The following is a 26,668-nucleotide window of genomic DNA, read 5'->3' as shown; positions in this document are numbered from 1 at the left end:
GTGCAACCCCTCTATCTCCTAATTGGTAGCTGTGCCTTCACTGTTTTGGATTTTCTCCTTGAACCTTCTTGCCTCTCCTGCATTTCTTCCATTATTAAAGCTTCCATAAACACTCTGACTGCATGTTTGGTCAATTTTAATGTAGCCCCCTTTTGTCTGTATAAAACTTTGTATAATTTTATGCAATTCTTCGAGATGATTTAGTGATTTTTCACTTTAAATTGTTGGACAAATTCATTGTTAGTATGAGAGATCCCATTGCAGATCTGGACGTTTTTGATGGTTGCAAATTATTGCGTAGTTTGTAACTTGACTATTGCAACTTTTTATAAAAAGCCACAGATGAATTGGAAATTGTCATTTTTGTGTGATAACCAATCACACACTTATGTGTACTTCAGAGAATTTTATAGTTATTTCTGTTTCCAAGTCCTCAAAAAGCAACAATTTGCTCTCAGCAGAAAGCCCTGTCTTCCCAGAATTTGCCAAAGAGCAGTCTTTAGAACCAAAGAGATGGCTATAAACCAGGCTAGATCAGAATGGTGTTGGAAGAAGCTGTTTAGAGTTCAGCCTAATTATGCGTTTAATTCCTGTTATTCATGAAGCTTATTAACATACTAAATTCAGCATAATAGCATTTCTAAGCAGTCTATAATCATTGTTTAAGTCAGGGGCTATTTGATATTTTGAAGTGCTGAAATTTATATTGTGTGTAAGGTGACTTTAACTGCATCTTATGAAAGGTTAAATACTGCAGATCATGGTAGTTTGAAATAAAAACAAAATTCTAGAAATACTCAATTGGTCAGACAGTATCTGTGCCAAGTAAAGTCATTGTTTTATGATGACCCTTCATCAGAACTGAGGAAAGATAGAAATGTAATTGGCTTGAACAAGTGAAAGGGGAAGTTGAGTTTTAGTGACCTGAAATAATGGTGAAAGCAGATTCAGTAGTAATATTGAAACAAATTGAATTAATAAATTATTGAAAAAAAATGTTCTGTGAAAATTAGAGAGAATTGTGGTTAATTAGAGCCAGGATAGAACGATAGAGTTAATGATGACAGTTTCTCTAAATTATATTCATTTCAATGATTTTAGTGCTCTTTCACTAATCTGTCCAATGGACCATAGGTGCCACCTAGTGAGCATTTTCAGTACCACTGAAACCTCATGGTCCAAAGAATACAAACATGTAAAATTACAAATTTCTAGCAGAAATAGGTCATTCAGCCCCTCAAGCCTCCTCTGTCCATTAGATAATGGCTGATTTATTGTGTTTTGAATTCCACATTTCCAACCACTCCTGATAACCCTCGATATTTTTCCTGCCTAATAAAACTGTCTACCTCCACCTTAAAAGAATTCGCTGTCCTCATTTCTATCTTAAAAAGGGCATTATAAGTTTTTTCTTTAAAACAGTGCTGGACTCCGTCTTAACAATGGCAATGGGAATTTAATCCTGATAAGAGTAAGGTAATGCATTTTGGGAGGTGTAATAAGGGAAGGATATATAAAATGAATGGTATGCCTTAGGGCGTGCTGAGGAACAAAGGGATTTGATGTACAGTTCTGTAGTTCCCTAAAGGTGTCAGTCCAAATAGATAGATTGGCAAAGAAGGCACACCGGATCCTTGCAAGGAAGCTTTGCTGGAGTTCTGTAAAACATTGGTTAAGCTGCAGATGGAATATTGTGTGCAGTTTTGGTCCCTCCATAATCAGAAGCACCTGATTACACTGGAGAGGGTGCAGAGGAGTTTCACCAGAATGTTGCCTGAAAAGCTTGTTATGATGAGAGACTGGATAGGCTGGGTTTGTTTTTTCCTGGAACAAAGGAGGGTGTGGTTAAGGTATACAAAATTTATGAAAGGCGTAGATTGAGAGAATCTTTCCCCATGGCAGAACTGTTTAAAATGAGTGAGTCAGAGTCAAGTGAGAAGTAACTAATTTAGATGTAGCCAGAGGATAAGATCTGGAATGCACTGTCTGAGAGGATGATGGAGACAGGTAGTCTTGCAACATTGAAAAAGTTAGACAGGAACTTAAATGCAAGGACATAGGCTTTGAATCAAATGCGGGTAAATAATGTTAGTATAATTTAATGTTTGTTCGTTGACATAGACGCAGTGGGCAAATGAACCAGTTTCCATGCTGCATCACTCTAACTACATAAAAGGAAACATCCTTTCCACATCCACCTTGCCAAGACTATTTAGTACCTTAAATACTTCCAAACAAATATAGCATCCTTACTATGTTCAATTAGAGTCCTAGAGATGTACAGCATAGAAGCAGACCCTTCGGTCCAACTCGTCCATGCTGACCAGATATCCTAAAGTAATGTAGTCCCATTTGCCAGCACTTGGCCTATATCCCTCTAAGCCCTGTTTATTTATCCTAGCCATACGAATGATTTTATAAACCTCTATAAGGTCATCCCTTAGTCTCTGTTCCAGAGAAAACAGCCCGAAGCCTATTCGGCCTCTCCCTGCAGCTTAAATCCTCCAACCCTGGCAACATCTTTGTAAATCTTTTCTGAACCCTTTCAAGTTTCATAATATCCTTCCAATAAGAGGGAGATCAGAATTGCACACAATATTCCAAAAGTGGCCTCACCACTGTCCAGTACAACCACAACATGACCTCCCAACTCCTGTTCTCAGTGCTCTGACCAATTTTTAAAAAAAGCATACCAAATGGGTTCTTCACTATCCCATCGAGCTATGACTCTCCTTTCAAGGAACTATAGACCTGAACCTCCAAGGTCGCTTTGTTCAGCAACACTCCACACAATGTTACCTTTATGTGTATAAGTCCTGCCCTGATTCGCCTTTCCAAAATACAGCACCTCACATTTATCCAAATTAAACTCCATCTATCACTCCTCAGCCCATTGGCCTATCTGATCAAGATGCCATTGTAATCTGAGGTAACCTCCTTCACTGTCCAGTACACTTTCAATTTTGGTGTCATCTGCAAACTTACTAACTATATCTCTTATGTTCACATCCAAATCACTTTTATAAATGATAAAAAGCAATGGGCCCAGCACTGATCCTTGTGGTACTTCACTGGTCACAGGCCTCCAGTCTGAAAGGCAAACCTCCTCCACCACCACCCTCTGTCTTCTGCCTTCGAGCTAGTTCTGTATCCAAATGGCTAGTTATCCCTGTATTCCACGAGATCCAACCTTGCTAGCCAGTCTACTGTGAGGAGCCTTGTCAAATGCCTTACTGAAGTCCATATGGATCACTTCCACTGTTCTGCCCTCTGAATCCTCTTTGTTACTTCAAAAAGCTCAATTAAGTTAGTGAGACTCAGTTTCCCATGCACAAAGCTGTGTTGACTATCCTAATCAGTCCTTGCCTGTCCAAATACATGCACATAAGATTCCCTCCAACAACTTGCCCATCACTGATGTCAGGTTCACCGGTCTATGGTTCCTGGCTTTTCCTTACCACTTTTCTTAAACAGTGGCACCACGTTTGCCAAACTCCAGTCGTCTGGCACCTCACCTGTGACTATCAATGATCCAAATATCTCAGCAAGGGGCCCAGCGATCACTTCCCTTGCTTTCCAGAGTTCTCGGGTACACCTGATCAAGTCCTGGGGATTTATCCACCTTTATGCATTTTAAGACATCCAGTACCACCACCCCTGTAATGGTGATATCTTGAGAAATATCCATATCTATTCGCCCACATTCTATGTTCCATGTCCTTCTCCACAGTAATCATTAATGTAAAATACTTGGTTAGTATCTCTCCAGTCTCCTGCAGTTCCACACACCGGCTGCCTTGCTAATCTTTGAGGTGCCCCGTTCGCTCCCTAGTTACTCTTTTGACCTGAATGTATTTATAAAATCCCCCTGAATTCTCCTTAACCCTATTTGCCAAAGCTTTCTCATGTCCCCTTTTGCTCTCCTGATTTCCCTCTTAAGTATACTCCTACTGCCTTTATACACTTCTAAGGAATCACTCAGTCTCAAGCTGTCTATACCTGACATGTGTTTCCTCCTTTTTCTTGACCAAGGCTTCAATTTCTCTAGTCATCCAGCATTCCTTACATCTATCAGCTTTGCCTTTTTACCCTAACAGGAACATACTGTCTCTGGACATTCCTTATCTCATTTTTGAAGGCTTCCCAGTTTATAGCCATCCCTTTCACCTGCGCACATCCGCCCCAATCAACTTTTGAAAGGTCTTGCCTAATACTGTCAAAATTGGCTTACCTCCAATTTAGAACTTGAACTTTTCGATCCTGTCTAAAGGTTTTCCATCAATACTCAAAAATTGATAGAATTGTGATCACTGTCCCCAAAGTGCACCCGCACTGACACCTCAGTCACTTGCACTGTCTTATTTCCCAAGAGTAGGTCAGGTTTGCACCTTCTCTTGCCAATACATTCATATACTGAATCAGAGAAAATTGTTATACACATTTAACAAATTCCTCTCCATCTAAACGCTTAAGAGTATGGTAGTCCCAGTCTCTGTTTGGAAAGTTAAAATCCCCTACCATTACCACCACCCTCTGACACAGATAACTGTGATCTCCTTACAAGTTTGTTTCTCAACTTCCCGTGAACTATCATACAACATGATGGCTACACCGTGGGCGGTGGCACAGTGGTTGGCACTGCTGCCTCAGCGCCAGAGACCCGGGTTCAATTCCCGCCTCAGGCGACTGAATGTGTGGAGTTTGCACGTTCTCCCCGTGTCTGCGTGGGTTTCCTCCGGGTGCTCCGGTTTCCTCCCACAGTCCAAAGATGTGCACGTCAGGTGAATTGGCCATGCTAAATTGCCCGTAGTGTTAGGTAAGGGGTAAATGTAGGGGTATGGGTGGGTTGCGCTTCGGCGGGGCGGTGTGGACTTGTTGGGTCGAAGGGCCTGTTTCCACACTGTAAGTAATCTAATCTAATCTAATCTAATCTAATCTAATCTAATCTAATCTAATCTAAAGTAATCTAATCTAATCTAAACATCAGTAAAGTGATCATCCCTTTCTTATTTCAGTTCCATCCAAATAACTTCCCTGGACATATTCCCAGGAATATCTTCTCTAAGCATAGTCGTAATGTTATCCCTTATCAAAAATGCCACTCCTTCTTTCTTGCCCTCCTTTCTATCCATGCTCTAGTATTTGTATCCTGGAATATTAAGCTGTGCGTCCTGTCCATCCCTGAGGCATGTCTTCACTCTTATAAAAGAGAGCTTTCCATTAGCCGCCTTAATTTCTGACTTTAATACTGTGTTACTGTTTTAGGCAATCAGAAGGTGGAAAATGGGTTTGTATATTATTTTTGTGTTTCTTTTCAATTCATAGATTTTCGTGCCAGCAGAAATACCAGGCTCAAATATTCAGACTTCTGGACAAGTCCAGAAACAGCTACCTCAGCCAACACCAAAAGTACCTGCAACGACTCAAGCTAATCAATTTCCAGCTAATCAGCCTTCAGAAATACCAGTCCCAACACTAGCAGCAGTACCAGATCCCACCCTGCAAACTGCAGCTCAGCATCAACTACCAGCATCCCAGGTATGCTATACTTTTAGAAATGGACGAGTGTTTTAATTAAGAGCTGCATTAGCTCCAAAAACAAAATATTTGTCTAGGCTTCTGCTGAAGGTGATTCCCAAGCACACTACTTCAGTGGTAAGGACTATAACAATACTTCTTCACTATAAGAACTGCTTTTTGAGATTTTAGTGCTGCATCTTTATTCAAGAGATACATGTTACATGCGTTACAATGAGAATTAATATTTAATTTGAAGTTTGGATTCAATATTTTTCAAATTAGAAGTTTTTAAATCTCCTTTTATTTAGAAATGAAGCAAATCTTTGAGACTATCTCCAGTAATTTAGGATATGCAAAGAGGAATCAAGTCTAAAATGTCAGTTTAAAAATTACTTTCATCATTTATTTTTTATTCCTTGGGTGTGATGAACTGATTATTCGTGCATGCAGTGTGGTTGTTGCTGGCCAGACTGACATTTGTTACCCTTGAATGGAGTGATTTGCTCTTTTTTTTGAGATAGAGAAATCAAATCAATCATGTTCCTGTAAATCTGTGTGACTGCATGGGCTTAACCAAGTAAGAATGGCAGACTTTATTCCCTATGAGTTATTAGTGAATAGAGGGTGGCTATTACTGAGAATAGCTGTCAATTTTTCCCAGACACTGAATCCACCCACCTACCTCTCCCCTGCCCCCTGCCCTGATTCTTAGGTAAAGAGAGCACTAAAATAGAACATGAAACTGAATGCTGAAAATTAGAAGCGAAAACAGAAATTACTGGAGAATACTTTCTTTCCAAAATCTGCTGAGTTTCTTCATCAATATTTGTTTTTATTACATAAAGAGCATGGCTTAAAATGAACTTAGCGTCAGAATAACTGAAAAAGTGCCAGCTTTTGTAGAGCTGCTGTTATTTCCCCTACTCCAAAAGCACTTTGTATCGAGTACACTCTTTTTGATGAGCAAGTTGGCAAATGTAATTCCATCTCTGATCTTGTTACTTAGTAATAATGTTTTGGGTCAAAGGCGCAGATTCAGGGTTTTGAAAGACTATTTCAGGACTTGTGCTCTTCAATAGGTAATATAAGATGTGAAAGATTGACAGGAGTCTTGGTTGAGACCAAAGCATTTAAAACTTGAATTTACTTCATTCATGGGATACTGGTGTCATTGGCAAGGCTTTGAATAACTAGCTTTAGGTGTGCACTCAGTGTTATGTGAATTCTGGGATTTTGACAATATAATATCAGTCATAATTCTAACTGATTGGTATGTGGCTTGGAGGGGATCTTGCAGGTGCTGGAGAACTTGTGCCTCTGCTGGCTTTACCATTCTGTGTGGTCAAAGCCACAAGTTTTGGATCAGTTTAGATGTATCAAATGAGATTTCATGGGATTATAGAGCTAAAGCTGACAAATGGGCCTTTAAAGCCAAGATCTGTTAAGACCTATTTAAATCGTAGACAGTCTATAGGGGGGATGAATAATTAAGTTCCCACTGTAAGACACTCCATTGGCTTTAGTAAGAAGAAATTTGGCATAATTTTCTTTATTGTTACTGCAAATCTTTAAACATTCAACTGTAAATCTACATTTTTGAGCAAGTATTGCTGGCACCTTTTCACGGATTTGCACAGTTTTGAAAAAATGATAGTGTAATTCATCTTCCTATTCCTCTTATCTTTCTGCTGAACTGGTTGTTCTTGTTTTAAGCTTGTTCCTGGTTCTGCTGCTCCCGATTTGCACCAAACACCCATCAGCCTTGTGTTAAGATTACGGTAAGTGAAATTTGATCAGAGCATCTAATTATCTTGTCATGAAAACATAATTGCTTATAACTTTTATAATTCTATGGTATGTTCTGAGAAATATGAAATAAGTGTTATAACAATGATTTTATCATTTTCTTTAAAGAAGAGTCCCAGTTCAAACTGTTTGAGGACTGTTATATTGTTTGTGGGATTCACTGACCTTTGAAACCCATATACTCCCCATCACCAAGGCTGCCTACTTATTTTCCGTAATGATGCAGATCCCCCTCTACCTCGGCTTATCTGATGCTGCTAAAAGTCTCATTCATAGTTTTCTAAAATGCAGACCACCTATTTTAATAATCTCCTGATCAAACATGATAATTCAATATCAATAAACGTGAACTTATCCAAAGATGGCTTGTATCTGAATTTGCATTGACACATTTTCTCATGAATCCTGTGCCCACTGTCCTACACTGAAACTAAGTCTACCAGTACCTCAAAATGAATTACAAACAAAAACAAATTGCTGGAAAAGCCCAGCAGATCTGGCACCACAAGTCAGTGAACCCAGAATGTTAATTCTGATTTCCCTCCACAGGTTCTGCCAGACTTTGAGCTTTTCCAGTAGTTTCTGTTTTTGTTTGATTTCCAGCATCCACAGTTTTATTGGTGGTTAATTCTTAAAAATAAAGTCCACGCTTTTGTTTCCTGCCCACCTCTGCCACCTCCAACCCCCTCATGCTCTGGAAGACCTGCTCTCCAATTCTAGCCTTTTGTGGAGTCTCCGTTCCTTTTCTCAGATATTGGCTATGTCATCGGTTGTTTAATCCCCAAGACAATGAGAGTCACCCACTAAACCTTTTGGCTTTTACTAATCATTAAAAATAACCCCTTATAACCTACCTGTTTGATCAGGCTTTTGACCTCACCTCGGAAAATTTCCTTAATGTCTTGGTCTCACATCTTTGCTGATAATGTTTGCACACAGTGCCTTATGACATTTGACTACATTCAGGGCATTCTGAGTGCAGTTTGCCATTTGTTGAGTAGCTATTATTTCTCATAGTTATCCACCAAATGACAATCCATTTTCCGATATACTGTGATAGAATTCTTGCTCGTTAATAAGCAAGACATAATGATTATCTTTTTTAAAAAAAAAAACACCTCATGCTTTTCTGTATAAATGCACTGTGTAGTGTTGTCATGAAACATTTTTGGTTTGGTTTTATTGTTTCAGATTGATGCTAGTTTAATTAGTTTCTATTATAGTTGAAATTATTTGCTTTTGAATATGTTATTAGCAATGAGTACCGTTAACTATAATGTTTTGTAGTTATTTCTAATCAGTCTGTACAGAGATATTATTCTACACCTGGAACAAATTGAATGTGTACACTGCCTCCTAGCTCAACAAAGGGCTGCAACAGTGGTGCCACAAGAGCCACTAAATGTATACATTTTTTTTAAAATCAACCTGTTCAGAGATATTACACACCTGGGTTCCTGGCTGAAAGAGAGGAATGCTATTGTGGCACCAGAAGAGCCCTCTGACAACTAATTGTTTAGATATTTTTAATCAACCTATTCAGAAGTATTCTGTTTTCTGGAGTAGGTGAGATTTGAATCCTGGCCTTCTAGCTCAGACGTAGAGGCATTACCACTGCTGTAAAAGAGCTGTTACTAAACTAGGGTGAAGTTATAGATATTTGCTAAACAACCTTTTCAGATGTTATTACACTTTGAAACTTGAGCCCAGGCCTCCTGGAACTAAATACATTACAGATTGTTTTTGAATCAGCATATTCAGAGATGCTATTATCTCACCTGCTGCACAGATGTACAGGTCGTTCTGCTTTAACGTATTTCATTTAAGCAAATTTGCTGTAATGTAGTCGACGAGTTGGGGACCCCGTTTCTAAAGCACAAAGTTTTAAAATGTGTGGCCATAATGTGATTACATCACCAGCACTTCAGGCGCTGTTTCTAAAGCACGATGCTTCAGTAATGCTGGGTTGCACAATACAACCATTGCATTATAGAAGAGCTACCTGTATGCGAAACAGGCCTTCTGGACCAGTTATGGTCACAAGAGCCCTAAAAATACTTTGTCTTTACACAGCCCCATCTCACACACAATAGCCACTCCGAGTCAGGGAATTGAACCCTGGTCTCTTGCATGCAACCAGGGATACTAACCACTACACTAAAGATGACCTTAATACTACTGCATGTGGTATTCCCAGGCACACTCCTATCGATGTACCACCCAGGTCTGAGTCTGCTTAGCTTCTGAGATCAGACATTTTCAGACTTGGTGTGGCTATAGCTAAACACATTAAAACATTTTTTTAAATAGGTGACAATGGGTTTTTTTTCTAATCAACCTGTTCAGAGATGTTATTACACATCCCTGGACTTGAGCTCAGGCCTCTGGTTCCAGGATTAGGGACTGTACCACTGCACCACAAGTGGGCCCCTCGAAGCAATTATTTTAACCTATTTTTCTAATCAATCTGTTCAAAGATGTTCTTACCCACCTCTGGAGCAGATGGGACTTGAACCCATGCCTCCTGGATGTGGCAGTACCACTGTGCCACAAGAGGGCCCCTCTAAACATATACTCATCCTTGCAAAATTATAGCCACTTTTGTGTAAAAGTTAGCTGGACATAATAGCTTCATTAGGCATCACCCTTAACTTACCACAATTTCATCCTGAATTACCAGATTTATGCAATCAATTGCTGAATTAGTTTGCTTCTAGAGTTTGTTTTATTGTGAAGGCAAAGTTAGATTGCAAAGCCCAAAATTCAGAATGCCAAATTGGTTTAAAAAACAAAGGATTTGAATCTTGAAATAGTCACCAAGTGTATGAAAATGTCATTCAAAAGCTTAAAGCATTGATCCAGAAAGAAGAAAGTTAAGGGCATGCACATTTCGAGGTTTTGGAAAAGACGAAACTGGGATTATTCGTAATTCCATTAAATGTATTTTCAGCACAAGTGTTTGGCTCTGCAGCACAAAACTGGTACTGTTGAATTGTATATTGGAATTTTAATCACACTTTTAAAGCCTCAGTACTTTGTCAACAGCTTAGTTAAAATGTCCCTGTTCGTGACTTTGCAATTGTCATTTGCTTTTTAGAAATTAAACATTTTTAACATCTAAAGAATAAATTCCAGAAAGAAAGTTTAAATTTACCTGTAATCTATTGCACTGTTAAGTATTCATTAACAATTCAAGTATTGGGATGTTGTACTTCTATTAAATGAATTTATTCTTTCAGGAACAGAGAGCTTTGTAAAAACTTGGTTCCTTGCATAAAGAGAGAAGTTGTCTTTTTTTTTAATTAAATTTTGCTTTAAAATAGATTTCCTGTTTTGGAAATGCAGAAGCCAATGCAAAAACAGTGAAGATAGCTCTGAAAGGACTCAAATGGTACTTGGCCAGTGGTAGAGAACTAGGATTTTAAGCAACAGATGGGGCCAAATGAAGTGATTAACGGAGGGGGTGGGGGTGGTGCTGCAGAATGACATGCAGAAGAACATTCTACCCTTTTTAATAGTGTGTTCACTGTTATCTTGAAGCCATTCAATTTCAGAAAAATTATCAATAGCCCTTTAAATTACTTGCTGCATAAGTGTCCTGCCTGTTAATGATATCCCAGGTTTAATGTCCACTCTAGAATTTGCTTGCTATTGAAGGTTTAGCTTTAAAGGTTAACCATTCAAAGCGATAAATTAACCATGTTTTCCAGGTACTGGGTGGCTGAGAATAGGGAAGATTTCTACTATGATACTAATCTCCCGATTCCCTCCTTATGCTTGTCAGCACGTTCAAATATTACCAAGCACTCTTTTGTATATTACAGAATGGATCACTTCATAAACAAAGTTAGTGTAGCTGTAGAGCCATAATCCCAAAATGGAAGCAGCACCTTCAAACAGAAATTATATATTATGACTTAGCCTGAGAAATTTATTTTTACATAGAAATTTAAATGATTTCAACCTAATCAATATATCCTCATATTCCAACTACATTAAGGAAAAGAGATCATGTAGCACACTTAGAGCAGGTTGTGCAGCTTGCATTGTAGGCTTAAAAAAAATTCCTTTTTTGAAGAACAAAAAGGAAACAATTGAAGCAATCAATGGTGAGGAAAGCAATGTTGTGAAAACAAGATTTGGTGGATATCTGATCTCAAAATATATAAATAGAAAGTAAAGAAGGTAAAGAAAGATATAAGAAACAAATAAAGAGAATCGAACTTCTCCTAGATGTACACTTTTGACAGAAATGGCAGTACACTAAACACAAACATAAATGCAAAGCAAATGTAAACAGTATATTGTTGCATCTTACTGGAATTGCATGCTGGAAATCGAGCCATTATTCCTGGAGTTGTCACAAAAATTAAACTTTTTTTTTATAAAGTTACAAAATTCCCCAGCTTACTGACATTTAATGCCTGGGTTGATTTTTTTTTTCCATCTATTTTTATCAACTTAACATGGAGTAGTGTTGTATAATTGGAAATTGTCTTTTCTACACCGCAGGAATTTGAAGAAGGAGCTGAATGACATAAGATTTGAATTTACTCCCGGTAGAGGTAAAATGTTTTTATTTTGTCCCATATCTTTGGTTTCCTTCAGGTGAGAGACTTGAATGTCAGGAACGTGCTGCTACTATTGAGGATTTATGTTTTCTGCCTCACTATAAGGTATTTTAATCCCAATTCCTGGAAAAAAATAACTGCAGCAATGTGTTTCTATATTCCCACACCCAGTCAGCCCAACAACTTCAGTTCCGAATCTTTTGACAAGCCATGTACAGGTTTGTAGTATGAGCTTTCACTTGGAAATATCAAGTCCCAAACATCCAATTAAAAAGTCTGAGGCTTCAAAACTCTTGAAGTCGCTAATGTGGAATACAGGTAAAAGTAGCTAAAATGGCCTGGCCTTGTGTAACACCTGGAACGACATAAGGTTGAAAGTAACTTTGTGAATAGCTGAGTATAACTTTCTAGTATTCTACTGATAGATTGTAAAAGGTTTCTCAATGACCCTGAATTCTGATGTAGCTTTGTAATACCTCTATAAATCTGAATATTGTGTCAGTTTGGTAAAACAATGAGGCAATTGTTTAATCAAGTCCAGCCAACCCTTAGTTGAAAACCCATGGTTTTCATCAGATATGGTAAGTCACCACACAGTTAATGTTCTTTGGTTAACAAAAGTTTTCCTTTTAGATTGTAGGATACTGAGAATTGGCAAATTCCTCCAATCATTTTCTAAATTGCAAATTGTAATGTTTATTGTTCAAATCTTTTCCTCCCTACCTTTTGTGTTCTCCAAACTACATTGAAGAAAGTGTGACGGGGGGGACGTGAATAAGTAAGTTTGCAGATGACAAAGATTGACGATGAGGAAGAAGGTCTTCGATTACAAGAGGAATTAAGTTGGTCAGATGTGCAGATAAGTGGTGGGTGGAATTGAATTTGGATCAAAGGTGTGAGGTGATCCACTGTAGAAGAAATAACATGACAAGGATGTACTCAATGAATGGTAGGACACTTGGAAACTTAGGGAAACAGGGCAAGCTTAGTGTGCATTTTCACAAATCAGATGGTTAATAGGGTAGCTAAGAAGCCATGTAGGACACTTGTTTTTATCAGTCATAGCATAGATTATGTTGGAACTGTACAGAACTTTGATGAGCCCACAGCTGGAGTAGTGTGCACAGTTCTAGTCATTATACTATAGGAAGGGTGTGTTTGCACAGAAGATCTTGCAGATGAGATTCAGCAGGATGTTATGTGAAATGGATCAGCTCATCTACGAAGAGGTGCTGGATAAGCTCAGGTTGTTTTATTTAGAGCCGAGAAGACTAAGAAGGGACCTGATTAAGGCGTATAAGACGGAGAGGCATGGACAGAATTGATAAATAGCAGCTGTTAAATGATCATTATCAAGGGGGCATAATTTTAAGGCAAAAAGTAGAAAATTTAGAGGAAAATTGTTTTTCACGAAGACATTGAATCTAGAATGCCTGGGAGGATAATTGCGGTCGACGACCTCTCAACCTTTTAAAAAGTACTTCGATGAGCAATGGAAATGTCTAACATTCAAGGCTCTTGGTCAAGTGCTAGAAAGTGGGGCTAGTGTAGATTGAGTACTTTTTTCTCAGTGCAGATGCAATGGACTGTAGGGCCTCTTCTATACTGTATGATTCTGTGATATGTTATGTTTCCCTGTCACATTGACCCTGCTTAAAGCCTTACTACTTTCGTGCTGTGTCTCAAAATTGTCTATATAATTTGCTTACTTCTGCCTTCTGGTTCCTACATACCAATTAGAGGCATGAGTTACCCTGTTCTGCCATTCATTAAGGTCATGGCTGATCTCATTGTAGCTTCCGCTCCACATGCCTACCCACCTCCAGGAACCTTTGACTTCCTTGCTAATCAAAATTCTATCTTGCCTGAATGTGTCTCTGAGGAAGTGTTCCAAAGACACACGATGCTCTGAATGGGGAAGAAAAGTTCTCATCAGCTAAAATGGAAGCCCTTCATTTTTAAACTGTCCCTAGTTCTTGTCTGTTTGACTTGGGGAAACATTCTTTTAAGCATCATTTTGTAAAGTTTCCTCAGGTGTTTATATTTTCTCAAAATAATTCCCTCCCATCCCAAGTGTCAAGTTAGCTTGAAACCTCCCTGTTTGAGTATTAGTCTCAGTTCTCTTCAGGTGCGCTTATCTGGCCTGTACTATCTCAACTCACCCAAAATCAGTCCTGATGTCTAAAGAATCTAAAACCCTTCCTTTTGCAGCTACACATTTTCTGCTGTGTCCTTCTATATGTATTAGCACATGTCGTGAAGAGTAATCTATAGGTTCACAGCCTTCAGTTTCTGCTTGCTTTTCCTAATTCTCCCAAGTTTACACTCATTCCTCTTTCTACATATATCATTTTTAACAATCTTTACACATCTTTGAGTGTTCACAATCCTTCAGAATACTGTTTTGTGACATCCTTGAACCTGGATTGAAATCGGGTCCTTCATGGTCAGGATGCCCGAGTTCTACTTTGAACAATACCAAGCCTACATTGTGAGAGACAAAAATATCTTGCTTGCCATACCATAGTTCAAATTATAGATGATCATTTAACATTTTTAAGTAATTAACAGCTGTAATTAACAATTGCATACATTTGCTCTGGCAGATACAGCAGATGGTGTTTCCCAGGAACTTGTCTCTGCAGGTCTGGTTGATGGAAAAGACGTAGTAATAGGTAACTTCTGATTTTAAGGATTTTTTTTAAAATGTGGAGTTGGGGAAGAATATTCTCTCTTTTTCTCTCCTGCGCATGCTCGCACGCTTTTTTTTCTCTTTCACGTGCTTGCACTCTCACCACTGGAAATACTATAGAGGATATGTCACTGGGCTGGTCACCTTGAGACCCAGATTAATAGTGCTGAAAACAGAAGCTCAAATTCTACCATGGCTCTCAAATATATATTTAGTTTTTGAATAAAGACAATAAACTGCCAGAACTTCTCAAGATACCTTGATACCTGTATCTCTTGATGGAAAGTTCTTGGAACAAGTTCATTTAATAATCAATCAGGATGGATTCAGTTTGAGTTGGACTAGGGTAACATTAGGTCTTCAACTCTCATAGATATACTAAAATCTTACCAACAAATATAAATGACTAACTTAAATATTTGATGTGCTTTTAAATAGTCGCAGCAAATCTACAGAAAATAGTGGATGAACCAGCTGCAAATAGATCTGTCACTTTCAAATTGGTGAGTATAACGTTTCTATAGTAGTACATGTGTCACTATCATTAATGAGTATTTCAGATTCAGGAAAGAGAAAGCATATGAGGTGGGTGCACAAATGCAGGAAAGTTAATTGCAACTCTCTGGTCCATGTGTTTCTGAGCTGCTATGTGTCGCTCATTTGCTTTGTGATTCACTTGGGATGGAGGAAAAGTCTGAGAGATCTCAAAGGAAAGTGTTTTAGAGTTAAGTAAAATGTTTTGGAAAGGTGTAAAATTTACAAAGGAGATGGCTTCTGGGAGGATTGGAGGATTTTGTCACTTGGGAAAATGACTTTCAACAGAGTCATTGACTAACCCATCAGTTGAATTCTGTATTATTATTATTATTGTGTGTTTTGAGCTATAACTTCACTCAAAAAAATCTAATGCAGCAAAAGCATCACAAGCCTATAATTTGCTAAATACGTGCTCATAAGGGCACTGAATTCAGTTTCACAGATTGGGAGGACAGTCACAAACATATGAATCAAGCACTGGGAGAGAGAGGATCGTTGTCCGTAAGAGCAAAGATTTGGAAGCAGAATTAGGCTATTCAGCCCATCAAATCTAATCCACCATTCAGTCTTGGCTGAGCAGCCCCAAACTCCTGCTTTCTCCCCATAACCTATGATTCCCTTACTAAGGAAGAATCTATGTATCTCTGTCTTAAATACACTCAATGACTTTGGTCTCCACAACTTTCTGAGGTAATGAGTTCCACAGATGTGCCACTATCTGGCTGAAGACGTTCCTCCCCCATCTTTGTTCTCAGGGTCATCCCTTCACTCTAAGGATATGCCCTTGAATCTTACTCTCCCATACTATTAGAATCATAGAATCTCTACAGTGTGGAAACAGGTCCATCAGCCCAACAAATACACACCAACCCTCCAAAGAGTAACCTGCCTAGACCCATTCCTCTAATACACGAATATACCTAACCTACATATCCCTGACTACTATGGGCAATTTAACATTGCCAGTTCACCTAATCTGCTAATCTTTGGATTATGGGAGGAAACCTACGCAGACACAGAGCATGTACAAACTCCACACAGTCACCCAAGGTGGGAATCGAACCCAGGTCCCTGGCGCTGAGAGGCAACAGTGCTAACCACTAAGCCACCTATTGGAAACATCATCTCCATGTCCTCTCTATCCAGGCCCCTCAGTATTCCCCTTATCCTTCTAAAATCCACAGAGTACAGACCAAGAGTCCTCAACCATTCCTCATATGACAAGCCTTTCGTCTCCGGGGTCATTCTTTCCTCCTCAAAGGCCATCTCATCCTTCCTTAGACACAGCCCAAAACTGCTCAATATTCCACATTTGCCAGTACCTTGCCCCTATAGTCTGTTATTTAGCAGTCTTCTGTGCAGCACCTTGTTTTGGAAATCTAAATAGATTATGCCCACTGGCCATCCTTTTTCTAACTTGCTCATTACCTCCTCAAGGAATTCTAACAAATTTGACCAGAGCCTGATTCAGTTTGTCGTACATCCCTCCTCTTGTATTTTAGCTTTCTTGAAATGAATGCTAACATTGCATTTGTTTTCCTAAGTACCAACTGAACCTATATGTAAACCTTAAGAGAATCCTGAACTTGAACTCCCATATCCCTTTGTGCTTCAGAAATCTGAAGTACATCTCTGTTTAGAAAGTAGTCTACATCACTATTCTTCAAAGTGTATAACCTCTCACTTTCCCACATTCCACTACTTTGCCCACTCTCCTAGCCTGTCCAAGTCTTTCTGGAGCCTCCCTTCCTTAACACTACCTGTCCCTCCACTCATATGCAAACTTAGCAACAATGCCCTTATTCCAGATCAGAGTAATGAATAGTTGTGGTCCTAACACTGACTTATGCGGAACTCCATAAGTCACTGGGTGTCATCCTGAAAAAGATGCTTTTATCCCCACTCTCTGCTTTCTGCTAGTCAGCTGACCCACTATCCATGCCAGTACCTTGTCCCTAACACCATAGTCTGTTATTTAGCAGTCCCCTGTGCAGCACTTTGTTTTGGAAATCTAAATAGATCATGCCCACTGGCCCTTCTTTGTCTTACTTGCTCATTACCTCATAGAATTCTAACAAATTTGTCAAGCATGACTCCCCTTGAAGAAGCTGTCTGGACTTTGGCCTATTTTCCCATGCACTCCCAAGTAATCCATAATCTTGTTCTGAATAATGGACTCCAAAATCTTACCAGCCACCGAGGTCATGCTAACTAGTTTCTTGTCTTCTGTCTCCCTCCCTACCTTGAACAGGTTACATTAACCATTTTCCAGTCCTCTGGGACACACTATAACTATGATTCCTGAAAGATCACCACTAATGACTGCATTATCTCCTCAGCTAGCTCCTTCTGAACCCTGTTGCATACTGGTGAAAACTGACGCAAAGAACCTATTCAGTTCTCTGCCATTTCTTTCTACCCCATTACTATTTCTCCAGTGGTCCAATGCCTAATTATCTTTTATATATCTCAAAAAGTATTGGAAATTTCTATAATATTACTTGCTCGCTTACCCTCCTAATTCATCTGCATTGCTTTTCTAAGTTGTCCTCTGCTAGTTTTAAAAGCTGCCCACTGATCTTCACCACACTTTATGCTTTTTCTTTCTGCTTTTTTGCTGTCTCTGACTTTCCTTGTCAGCAATGGTTAACTCATCCTCCCCTTAGTATGTTTCTTCTTGTTTGAATGCATGTCTACTCTGCCTCCCAATTGTCCCAGGAACTCCTGCCATTTCTGCTCCACTGTCTTCCCTGCTAAGCTCCCCATCCAAACAACTCTGGCCAACTCCTTTCTCATGTCTTTGTAGTTACCTTTACTCAGTTATCATACTGTTGTATCTGATTCCAGCATCTCCCACTCCAGTTACAGGGTGAATTTTATCATAGTGGTCATGCCCCTAAGGGTTACCTTAAGTCCTTAATCACATCACCAAATGCAGAATCGCCTGTTCCTTACTTGGCTCTACTATAAGCTACTCCAAAAAAACATCTCATAGACTTTCCATGAACACTTTTTTTGGAATCCGCTACCAACCTTATTTTCCCAGTCCACCTGCATATTGAAGTCACTCATCATTATCGTAAGAAAGGTGCTATTACATGACTTTTCTGTCTTCTGAATTATTTTCTACCCAATAGCCTGACTACTGCTAGGAGACTTGTACGTAACTCCTATTGGGGCCTTTTTTCCTCTCTGCGGTTCTTCAAATCTGCCTTCTGCTTGTATCACTTTGTTATATCAATTTAATTTCAATTTGTACTAACGAGGCAATCCCACTCTGTCTGCATATCTGCATGTCCTTTCATTAGGGTGTGTATCCTTGGATATTTGGTTGCCAACCCTAATCTCCTTGCAGCAAATGATGCCCATATTATCGCACCTGCCAATTTCAATCTCGCCAATTTGCATTTCCGTCCATCAATCATGGAAGTGGAGCAAGGAATTAGAAGGGCCAGTAGTATGTGGCTTTGTCACAAAGGTTTCAGTTCAGCAGCAAAGATGTCTGGCTTTAATCAAATGGAACCTTAGTGAGACTGTTTCCTGGAATACAATGCAAGTTTAGACCCCCTTGTTTTAGGAATTTAGAAAAAATATAAGAGCCCAAATACACCATTAAGATCTTTCAACCTTCGTTCAAAATGAATTGCCTCTTATTCTAAAACCATGTCCCCTTGTTTGAGATCCCATGGCCAGGGGAAACATCTTTTCTACACCTACTCAGTCAAAATTAAGAATTTCGTCAGTTTCTAAGATCTCATCGTTCTTCCAAAATCTAACGAATACAGGCCCAATTTCTACAATCTGTCTCGTTGGACAATTCTGCAGTCCAATGAATTAGTCTGGTGAACTTCCTAAGAATGGTTAATAGCAAATATAACCATTCTTAACTGGATGAAAACTACACACTCTACTCCAACTGCAGTGTCACCAAACACACACTGTACAGAATCATGATATTCAGCATGTAAAAGTGGCCATTTGGATCACCAGGTCTGTACCAGTGTTTCTACTGCCTGATGTAATTATGTTCTGCAACAAGTAGCATTTGTGTATACTGACATTCAGCAAGAATTGGGAGCTTTGAATGCTGACACTTTTTTTCATCCCGAGATTATATCCCAACTAATTGGAGCAGCCTGAGTAACATGGCTGAAATTTAGCAAACTCAACAAAAATTGAATTAACCTATTCTGAGGCATCATGCATAGAATGTCAAGCCTAAATGTAGCAGTCAGACCGAACTGGGTTAGAGGCAAGAAATTTGTAACAAAATGTGTAAATGCAATGGAGTCATATTTTGAAGTCTCACTTTTGCCCTTTGCCCTTGGATATTAAAACAGTGTTAAACAATGTTTCTTATTAATGATGAAATGCAGGAGAATCTTTTTTAGTTGACTGAAGAGTAGTAATTCACTTGCTGTGCAGATTGTGTTTGGAGATGCAGAACTAACATGTTCCAGCAGCACCAAACATCATAAAAGGTTCATGATAAATATTATATTGGAAAAAATGGCAGTAAATTCATGCATGTGTACCTTTTTTTTTGTTGTGATATTAATGCATTATTTTTGATCCACAGGCTTCCGGTGTTGAAGAATCAGATATTCCCGATGATGTTAAACTCATAGGATTTGCACAACTTACCATTAGTTAAGTCACACTACAACCAATAAAACCTGCCGACGCCATCTGTGAAATAGGTATCTCACTGGTGTTGGTCTGAGGAAACTTGTACTGCCAAAGAGTGATGACATATGCCTGTAGAACTTGCAGCATTTAATCCACTGCCCCCCTCCCCCCTTTACCCTGTAACAACAATCTCCAAATAGAAAGTGAATTGAGCATTTGCTTGCAGTATCCTAACAGAACAATCGCCATCAAGAGCTTTCCAGAACGTTCCAGCTTGCAGATTTCCCATATGATACAGGGTGCCTGCTGTAGGTGACTACAGAATTGTCAGCTCTCATCTGCTATTATCCTCCTCCTCCTTAAAATTGCCTTATTTTTTGACAGAACTTTATTAAATCGGTTATTTAAAAAATCTCTTCCCCAGGGTACTCAATGAGACCTAGTGTAGCACATTAAAAATTGTCGTTTCAGTAACTCGTCTTTAATTTGTGATTAGTTTACTTTAATCACACAATTTACAAAGATTAAATGAACATTGAGCAATACTTCTTTAAAAGTGCAGTCTATGTGAATTGTACTTTCCAAAGGATTGCAACCCAAAAACAGTGGGCTGAATTTCTTCCTTTTTTTTTCCTTCTTGTTTGCGCTTACTGCGCACTAGAGCTACCTGGGTGCATCATTAACTGCCTTTTGACGTAACCTAAAGTAGTTTTTTGTTTATGTGGAGACAGTAAACCAGAATATAAATATTGAGGAAAAAATATCACTGAGGGTGAAGTCTTTTCCTTTTTTCATTTATATAATATAAAAGTATTATGGCACGATCTGTAGCCTACCTTCATAATTTGCAGATGGAGTGTGCGTGTAAAACAAAAAAAATTACACAGCAATTTGCCTGGTACCAATGTGAGAAGTTGGCATTAAGGTTGTTTTGAACTGTCAGAACTTTTAGTACAAAAATAAATTTAAAAATTGCAGCTGCTGAACAGCCAATTGTATGTTGTAATTCTCTTCATAGATTGAGTTGTTTTGTTTAGATTTCTGCAGATGTCTTTAGTTTTAAGTAACACCATGTTGGATTTGTTAAACTTCTTGGAGCTCACATTTGGGTTGCAAAATGAAAATAATGAGATGCCACCTTGAAAAAGCTCCGGCAACAATATTGTGCAATCTCTTGCTACTATTATGATATACAAAGAGTTGCATCTAAGCCAATACACTTAAAATCTGTGCTAATTATCTAGTGTGATCCTCTTAATTCATTTAATGCAAGTTTTAATCATCATGACAGAACTGTAAAATATTATGCTAGTGCTAGACTATCTCAAATGTTCCCAAAATAGAGCAGAATGTAAAATTGTTTATTTTAATTCCTTTAGACATGGGTTGAGAATTTTGCATGCGTACCATTCATCTTTATCAACTTCTACTGACAACACTATCTTGAATGCAACGAATTAGCCTTGCGATAGTAATTGAATGACAAATGCAATAGAAACCCCCAATATAGTTATTCACTATCTTAGGTGGATGGGGTAAGATGTGGAGGTGGTGGTGCTGGCAGGTGGGAAGGGTGGTTTATATTGCCTTGCATAACAGTTTGGAAATTAGTTGCCTTGTTTTGCACAGTTTGGGTAGGTTGTGAGTTTGGGAGGGAGCTGAGATTCCCACTTTTACTGCATGTCACAATTCAGTATGTGTAATCAAAAATGTAAAAATCATCATACTTTTGCATTTGAAAGATATTAAATGCTTTCTAAGGAGATGGCTTCTTCCCTCCCTCCCCTGTCAATCTCCAATCATTAACATACCCAGGGGACTCCTGACCTAACCTGTGCAACACTGTTAGCAACCACAAAACCAATGCTCTCATTAGTCAAAAATAATAATTTTCTTAAACATATACTTAAATTTGAGGAGGGCCTTTCACCTGTATTAATTCACCATGGAGAAAGATCCTACAGTTTCCTGTATCAGTAGCTTAATCTAAATATTTCTTAATTGATTCCAAGGTACTCACCACTCTATCTGAAATGTTATTCAAATGTTGAGGAATTATTTCTTGATCCTCGTTCTAAATTTACATTTTACTAGTTGACCTGTGTCCTTTGTCCTATAGTCAGTTTAATTTAAGCAGTATTTCCCATTAACTTCTAATTCTTCAGCTATCTTGGAAACAGCTGTAATCTTTCTTTCCTGAAAATCAACAAGTGCAGAATGAAACCCAGAATTGTCCAGCAGCTGTGTTCATGAGCTGTGGTGCACCTGCCTCCGATGGACATAAAATCTGATGACGTTGCAGATCCCAGTTTGAAAGCACACATAAGGAAGAAAATAGTAACTGGAGCTATCTTATCACATAGATTGGTTAGACTTGCAGTGGTTTTTAACTACCTTTGAAAAATAATCAACTTGATGTTTGAAGAGATGCCTGTAAGAGGCATGTACATTTTGAAATAACTGCACTTGAGTGAGTTGTATTACTGTGTAAATACTGCAATTTTTTTATAATTTTAAAATTACTGAGTCTTTCACAGTTGGCCTTGGTATTCATTTACTGGCTTTTTGAATGATTTCAGAAAATGAATTCTGGCTTTGGTAGGGAACCTATTTCAATTTGTCTTCCAACACATGGGAATTATAGGATCTTTTACGTGACACACCTGCATGATTTTTAACTATTTTTTTTCTAAGCTTGTATAGACATAGCCTTAGTTACTTTATTAATATATACCTATTAACTGGGACTGAGGACTCCTGTCACTAAGGCTAACTCTCAACCTGGTGTCATGCTGATTGTAACACAACAGAGGTGTAATATATCATGATCACTTTTTTTCAACATGATTGTGTTTTGGATTTGTTGCATGGTTTTGCTAATTCCTTTTAATCAATAAACAGCAAACTGTCTATTGTTGTGCATTTGAAGGTGAGATTTTACCATCCTGGTATCTAGTAACTCTCTTTGAGTAGGCATAATCAAAACTTATAACTAGATAAAGACTTGACCAATCCAGCCATTTCATTCCAACCAGAAGATGACAGGTTGCGTTTGTATATCATCTCAGCCAGGTATCGCTCAGATAGTAACATTCTCATCCTCCATGGGTTCAAACCTGACTCCACTGACATTTTGGTGCAGTACTCAGTGCAGAGTCTTGAACAAATGCAAGGGAAATCTCCCCAGTGTCCTGGCCAATATTTATTCATCAGCAAACAGCACCGAGACAATAAACTGGTCAGTGTCATGATGTTTTCGAGAATCTGTATATGATTTGGTTGCAGTGTTTCCTGCATTACTGCGGTAGCTACATTTCAAAAATTACTTAATTGAAATGTGATTTGAATATCCTGAAGCATGAGGATAACTGGAAGTTTATTCTTTTGGACATTTCAGAACGTCAGGATATATTTTGGCAATAAATTACTTCAGTCAGCAAAATAATGAATGGCTCAGCTGTCTAAATTTGCCCCTCGAAAAGCAGCAGTGTGACGGATGGTCTTTTTATTTGCTGTTATTTAAAGGAGAAATGTTAGCAGCGCTACTGAGTTCTTTTCTCCTTTTAGAATCGAGTCTTGGGACATCTAACCTGAGCAGGCCATAACCTGTTTAACATGAGATCTCTACTCTTTTTTTCTATTAATATTTCTGTAACCCTTTTCCAAAAGGCATTGATCCAGTTCCTACAACTAATCAGAATGAACAATCATATTGTCTACATTGTTGCTACATATACTCATCCTTAAGACTATATAGGCTTGTTCATTTCACTGTTGGAACTAAGCAGTCCTTGAGAATTAGTTGTGATGGAGTCAAGATTATCTTTTTGATGAGCTCAGGGCACCCCCACTTCCAAAAGGTTGCCCAACAGGAGGCAAGTGTTGGGGAGGCATAATTTAGATACTGAAGAGACTTACTGATTGGCCACAAAAGTCCTCGATAGGCTCAAGGACTACCTGATATCTTTCCCACCCACAGTGGGAGACCCAGTATTAGGTGTAGAAGTCAGTGGAAACACTACCCACTTTATGAACCGTCCTGTCTTCAAATATGTGGCCAATAGGCAGGGCTGCAAAATCCAGGCTGTAGTGTCTGAGTATGTTCAGATCAAATCAGCTATGCTGTGGGAGATGCTAAGAATGAAATTGTCAAAGGAACTGTCTTTGACTCAATATCTGCAACCTCCTGTTCATCCTTAACAGGAGTCTTATTGGCAAAAGCATAGCAATCATGCCAGCAGGAAGTATGTAATCCCACAAAGGACATGGTTGGAATGAGGAACAAATAAACATTTACATACAACAGTAACAAAGATTTTGACTATGATAAGACCAGCTCTGAGGCAAAGGATGTGGAAAAAAACCTCCACTCGAAAGTTGATCATTAGTACTGAACTATAAATTCTATGGATATAGATTGCCTTCAAAATGATAGATGTAGGATTTCCAGCACATGTAGTTCACCTTGTATTGAAGTGTTGACCTGCTGATCACGCATCAGAAATATGAAGTGGACAAATGCTGATGTCAAGCAGCTTATCAGGCTTTAACACTTTAACTGAAACTTGAGCATGCACATTCCAAATGACAGCTAACCAAGTGCTTTGTGAGGAATGTCACCCCACTAATTTTATTTAAAATGTCAGTCTTTTGCTTTTATGCAGTTTGTGCTCGTATTGTGATGCTTTTTTGGAGGAGTTTTATTGAGTTACTGGATTTTAGAAGTAGAACCTCCTAACAAAGTAAAGGATTTATGACTTTAAGAGGCTGATACGATCTGGAGTGAAAACAACTTTGGTCTGCAAACAATTGGGAGATGGAGCTGAAATATATGAGAAAGTTGGGGGGAAAAAGAAATGGAAGAGAATGAGGACAATCCACGAAGTGTCTGCTTACCCAACAGGCTTCTGGAAGCATGTCAGTCTACCTCCGTCTCAGCCAGATGCAATGCTCAATGTCTGCAGTTGCCCAAAGAGTTAGTCACAAGTCTCTCGTTTCTTCCAGGACATTTATAATGGGGTCTGAAGAAAAGGCAGAAGAATTGAACACATACTTTGGTTCTGTACTGGGAAGAGAATACAAATAACCTCCCAGAAATGTTGGAGAACTAAAAGTCTCGTGAGAGAGCAGAATTGAAGGAAATTGGAATCAGTAAGAAAATAGTGCTGAGGAAATAAGTGCATTCAAAGGCTGCCTGGTAATCCACATCTTAGTGTACTAAAGGAAGTGGCCCTGACATTATTGGATGCATGGATGGTCATCTTCCAAAATTCAATAGGCTCTGGAACAGTTCCTACAGATTAAAGAGTAACAAATGTAATCCTACTATTTGAAAAGGGGGAAGAGAGAGAGAAATAAAAAAACAATTACACAGCAGTTTAGCTAACATTGGCAATGCGAAAATGCTAGAGTATTACAAAAGATGTGACAACAACATTTGGAAAATGTTGATTGGATTGGATAAAGCCAGCATGGGTTCATTAAAAGTAAATCATGCTTACCATATCTACTGGAGCTTTTTGAGTATGTAACCAGTAGAGTAGATAAGAGAAAGCCAGTGTATGTGGTGTATTTTGATTTTCAGAAAGCTTTTGATGAGGTCTCACAATACTTTTAGTGGATAAAATGAAAGTACACTGGATAGAGGTTAATATATTGGCACAGATCAAGAACTGGTTGACAGACCGGAAACTGTGAAGGAATAAATGAATTTTGTTTTTGAGTGCCAGGCAATGACTGGATACGACAAGGATCAGAGATTGGGCCCCAGCTAGTCAAAAAATGACCTCTATGAGGGAACCAAATGCAACATTTCCAAGTTTGCTGACACTAAGCTGGGTGGGACTGAGTTGAGGAGGATGCAAGGTGACTTCAGGGTGATTTAGACAAGTTGACTCAGTGGACAGACATAGTACAGTGTGACTCAATGTGAAGTTATACGCTTTGTTGTGAAAAACAGCAAAGTGTGTTATTTAAATGGAGATACATTGGGAAATGTGGATGTAGAAAGGGTTCTGGGTGTCCTTATACATCAGCCAAAGAAAGTAGACTGGCAGGTGCAGCAAAGGAATTAGTATGGCATATGGTGCAACCACATCTGGAGTAACTAGCAGTTTTAGTCACCCTACCTAAGAAAAAATATACTTGTCATAGGGGGAATGCAGTAGAGGTTCACTGGATTAATGATGTGTTGGGAAGGACTGTCTTATGAGGAAAGATTGGTTCACCTGGGCCTGCATTCAGCTTTGAGGATAAGGTCATCTTCAAAGTTTGTGCGAAGATTTGTAGCTCGGGTGCTCGTTGTTGTGGTTCTGTTCGCCGAGCTGGAAGTTTTTGTTGCAAACGTTTCGTCCCCTGGCTAGGCGACATCAGCAGTGATTGGGAGCCTCCTGCGAAGCGCTTCTTTGATGTTTCCTCCGGTGTTTATAGTGGTCTGTCCCTGCCGCTTCCAGTTGTCAGTTTCAGCTGTCCGCTGTAGTGGTTAGTATATTGAGTCCAGGTCGATGTGTTTGTTGATGGAGTTTGTGGATGAATGCCATGCCTCTAGGAATTCCCTGGCTGTTCTCTGTCTCTCTCTCCTGCAGTGTTGTCCCAGTCAAATTCATGTTGCTTGTTGTCTGCGTGTGTGGCTACTAAGGATAGCTGGTCGTGTCGTTTCGTGGCTAGTTGATGTTCATGTATGCGGATTGTTAGCTGTCTTCCTGTTTGTCCTATATAGTGTTTAGTGCAGTCCTTGCATGGTATTTTGTACACTACATTCGTCTTGCTCATGTTGGGTATCGGGTCCTTCATTCTGGTGAGTTGTCTGAGCGTGGCTGTTGGTTTGTGTGCCGTTATGAGTCCTAGGGGTCGCAGTAGTCTGGCTGTCAGTTCCGAGATGCTCCTGATGTATGGTAGTGTGGCTAGTCCTTTT

General features: G+C 39.0%; 1 protein-coding gene across 2 annotated transcripts in view; it reads left to right on the top strand.

Moving 5' to 3' along the window:
* The window catches only part of LOC122548925 (serine/threonine-protein kinase OSR1), a 182,298-nt gene extending 159,633 nt beyond the window's left edge, over positions 1 to 22,665 (top strand). For both annotated transcript variants that reach the window (XM_043687910.2, XM_043687911.2), the window contains exons 13-18: positions 5,326 to 5,538; positions 7,234 to 7,298; positions 11,839 to 11,891; positions 14,504 to 14,572; positions 15,028 to 15,092; positions 19,706 to 22,665. In XM_043687910.2, coding sequence (XP_043543845.1) covers positions 5,326 to 5,538; positions 7,234 to 7,298; positions 11,839 to 11,891; positions 14,504 to 14,572; positions 15,028 to 15,092; positions 19,706 to 19,780 — 540 coding nt within the window. In that variant the 3' untranslated portion in view covers positions 19,781 to 22,665. The remainder of the gene's footprint in view (positions 1 to 5,325; positions 5,539 to 7,233; positions 7,299 to 11,838; positions 11,892 to 14,503; positions 14,573 to 15,027; positions 15,093 to 19,705) is intronic.
* The last annotated feature ends 4,003 nt before the right edge of the window (positions 22,666 to 26,668 follow it).

This window comes from Chiloscyllium plagiosum, unplaced genomic scaffold, assembly GCF_037043375.1.
Source record: "Chiloscyllium plagiosum isolate Xiang-an unplaced genomic scaffold, Cpla_swu_hap1 HiC_scaffold_4, whole genome shotgun sequence".
NCBI lineage: Eukaryota > Metazoa > Chordata > Chondrichthyes > Orectolobiformes > Hemiscylliidae > Chiloscyllium > Chiloscyllium plagiosum.
This window is presented reverse-complemented; position numbering and strand designations above follow the sequence as displayed.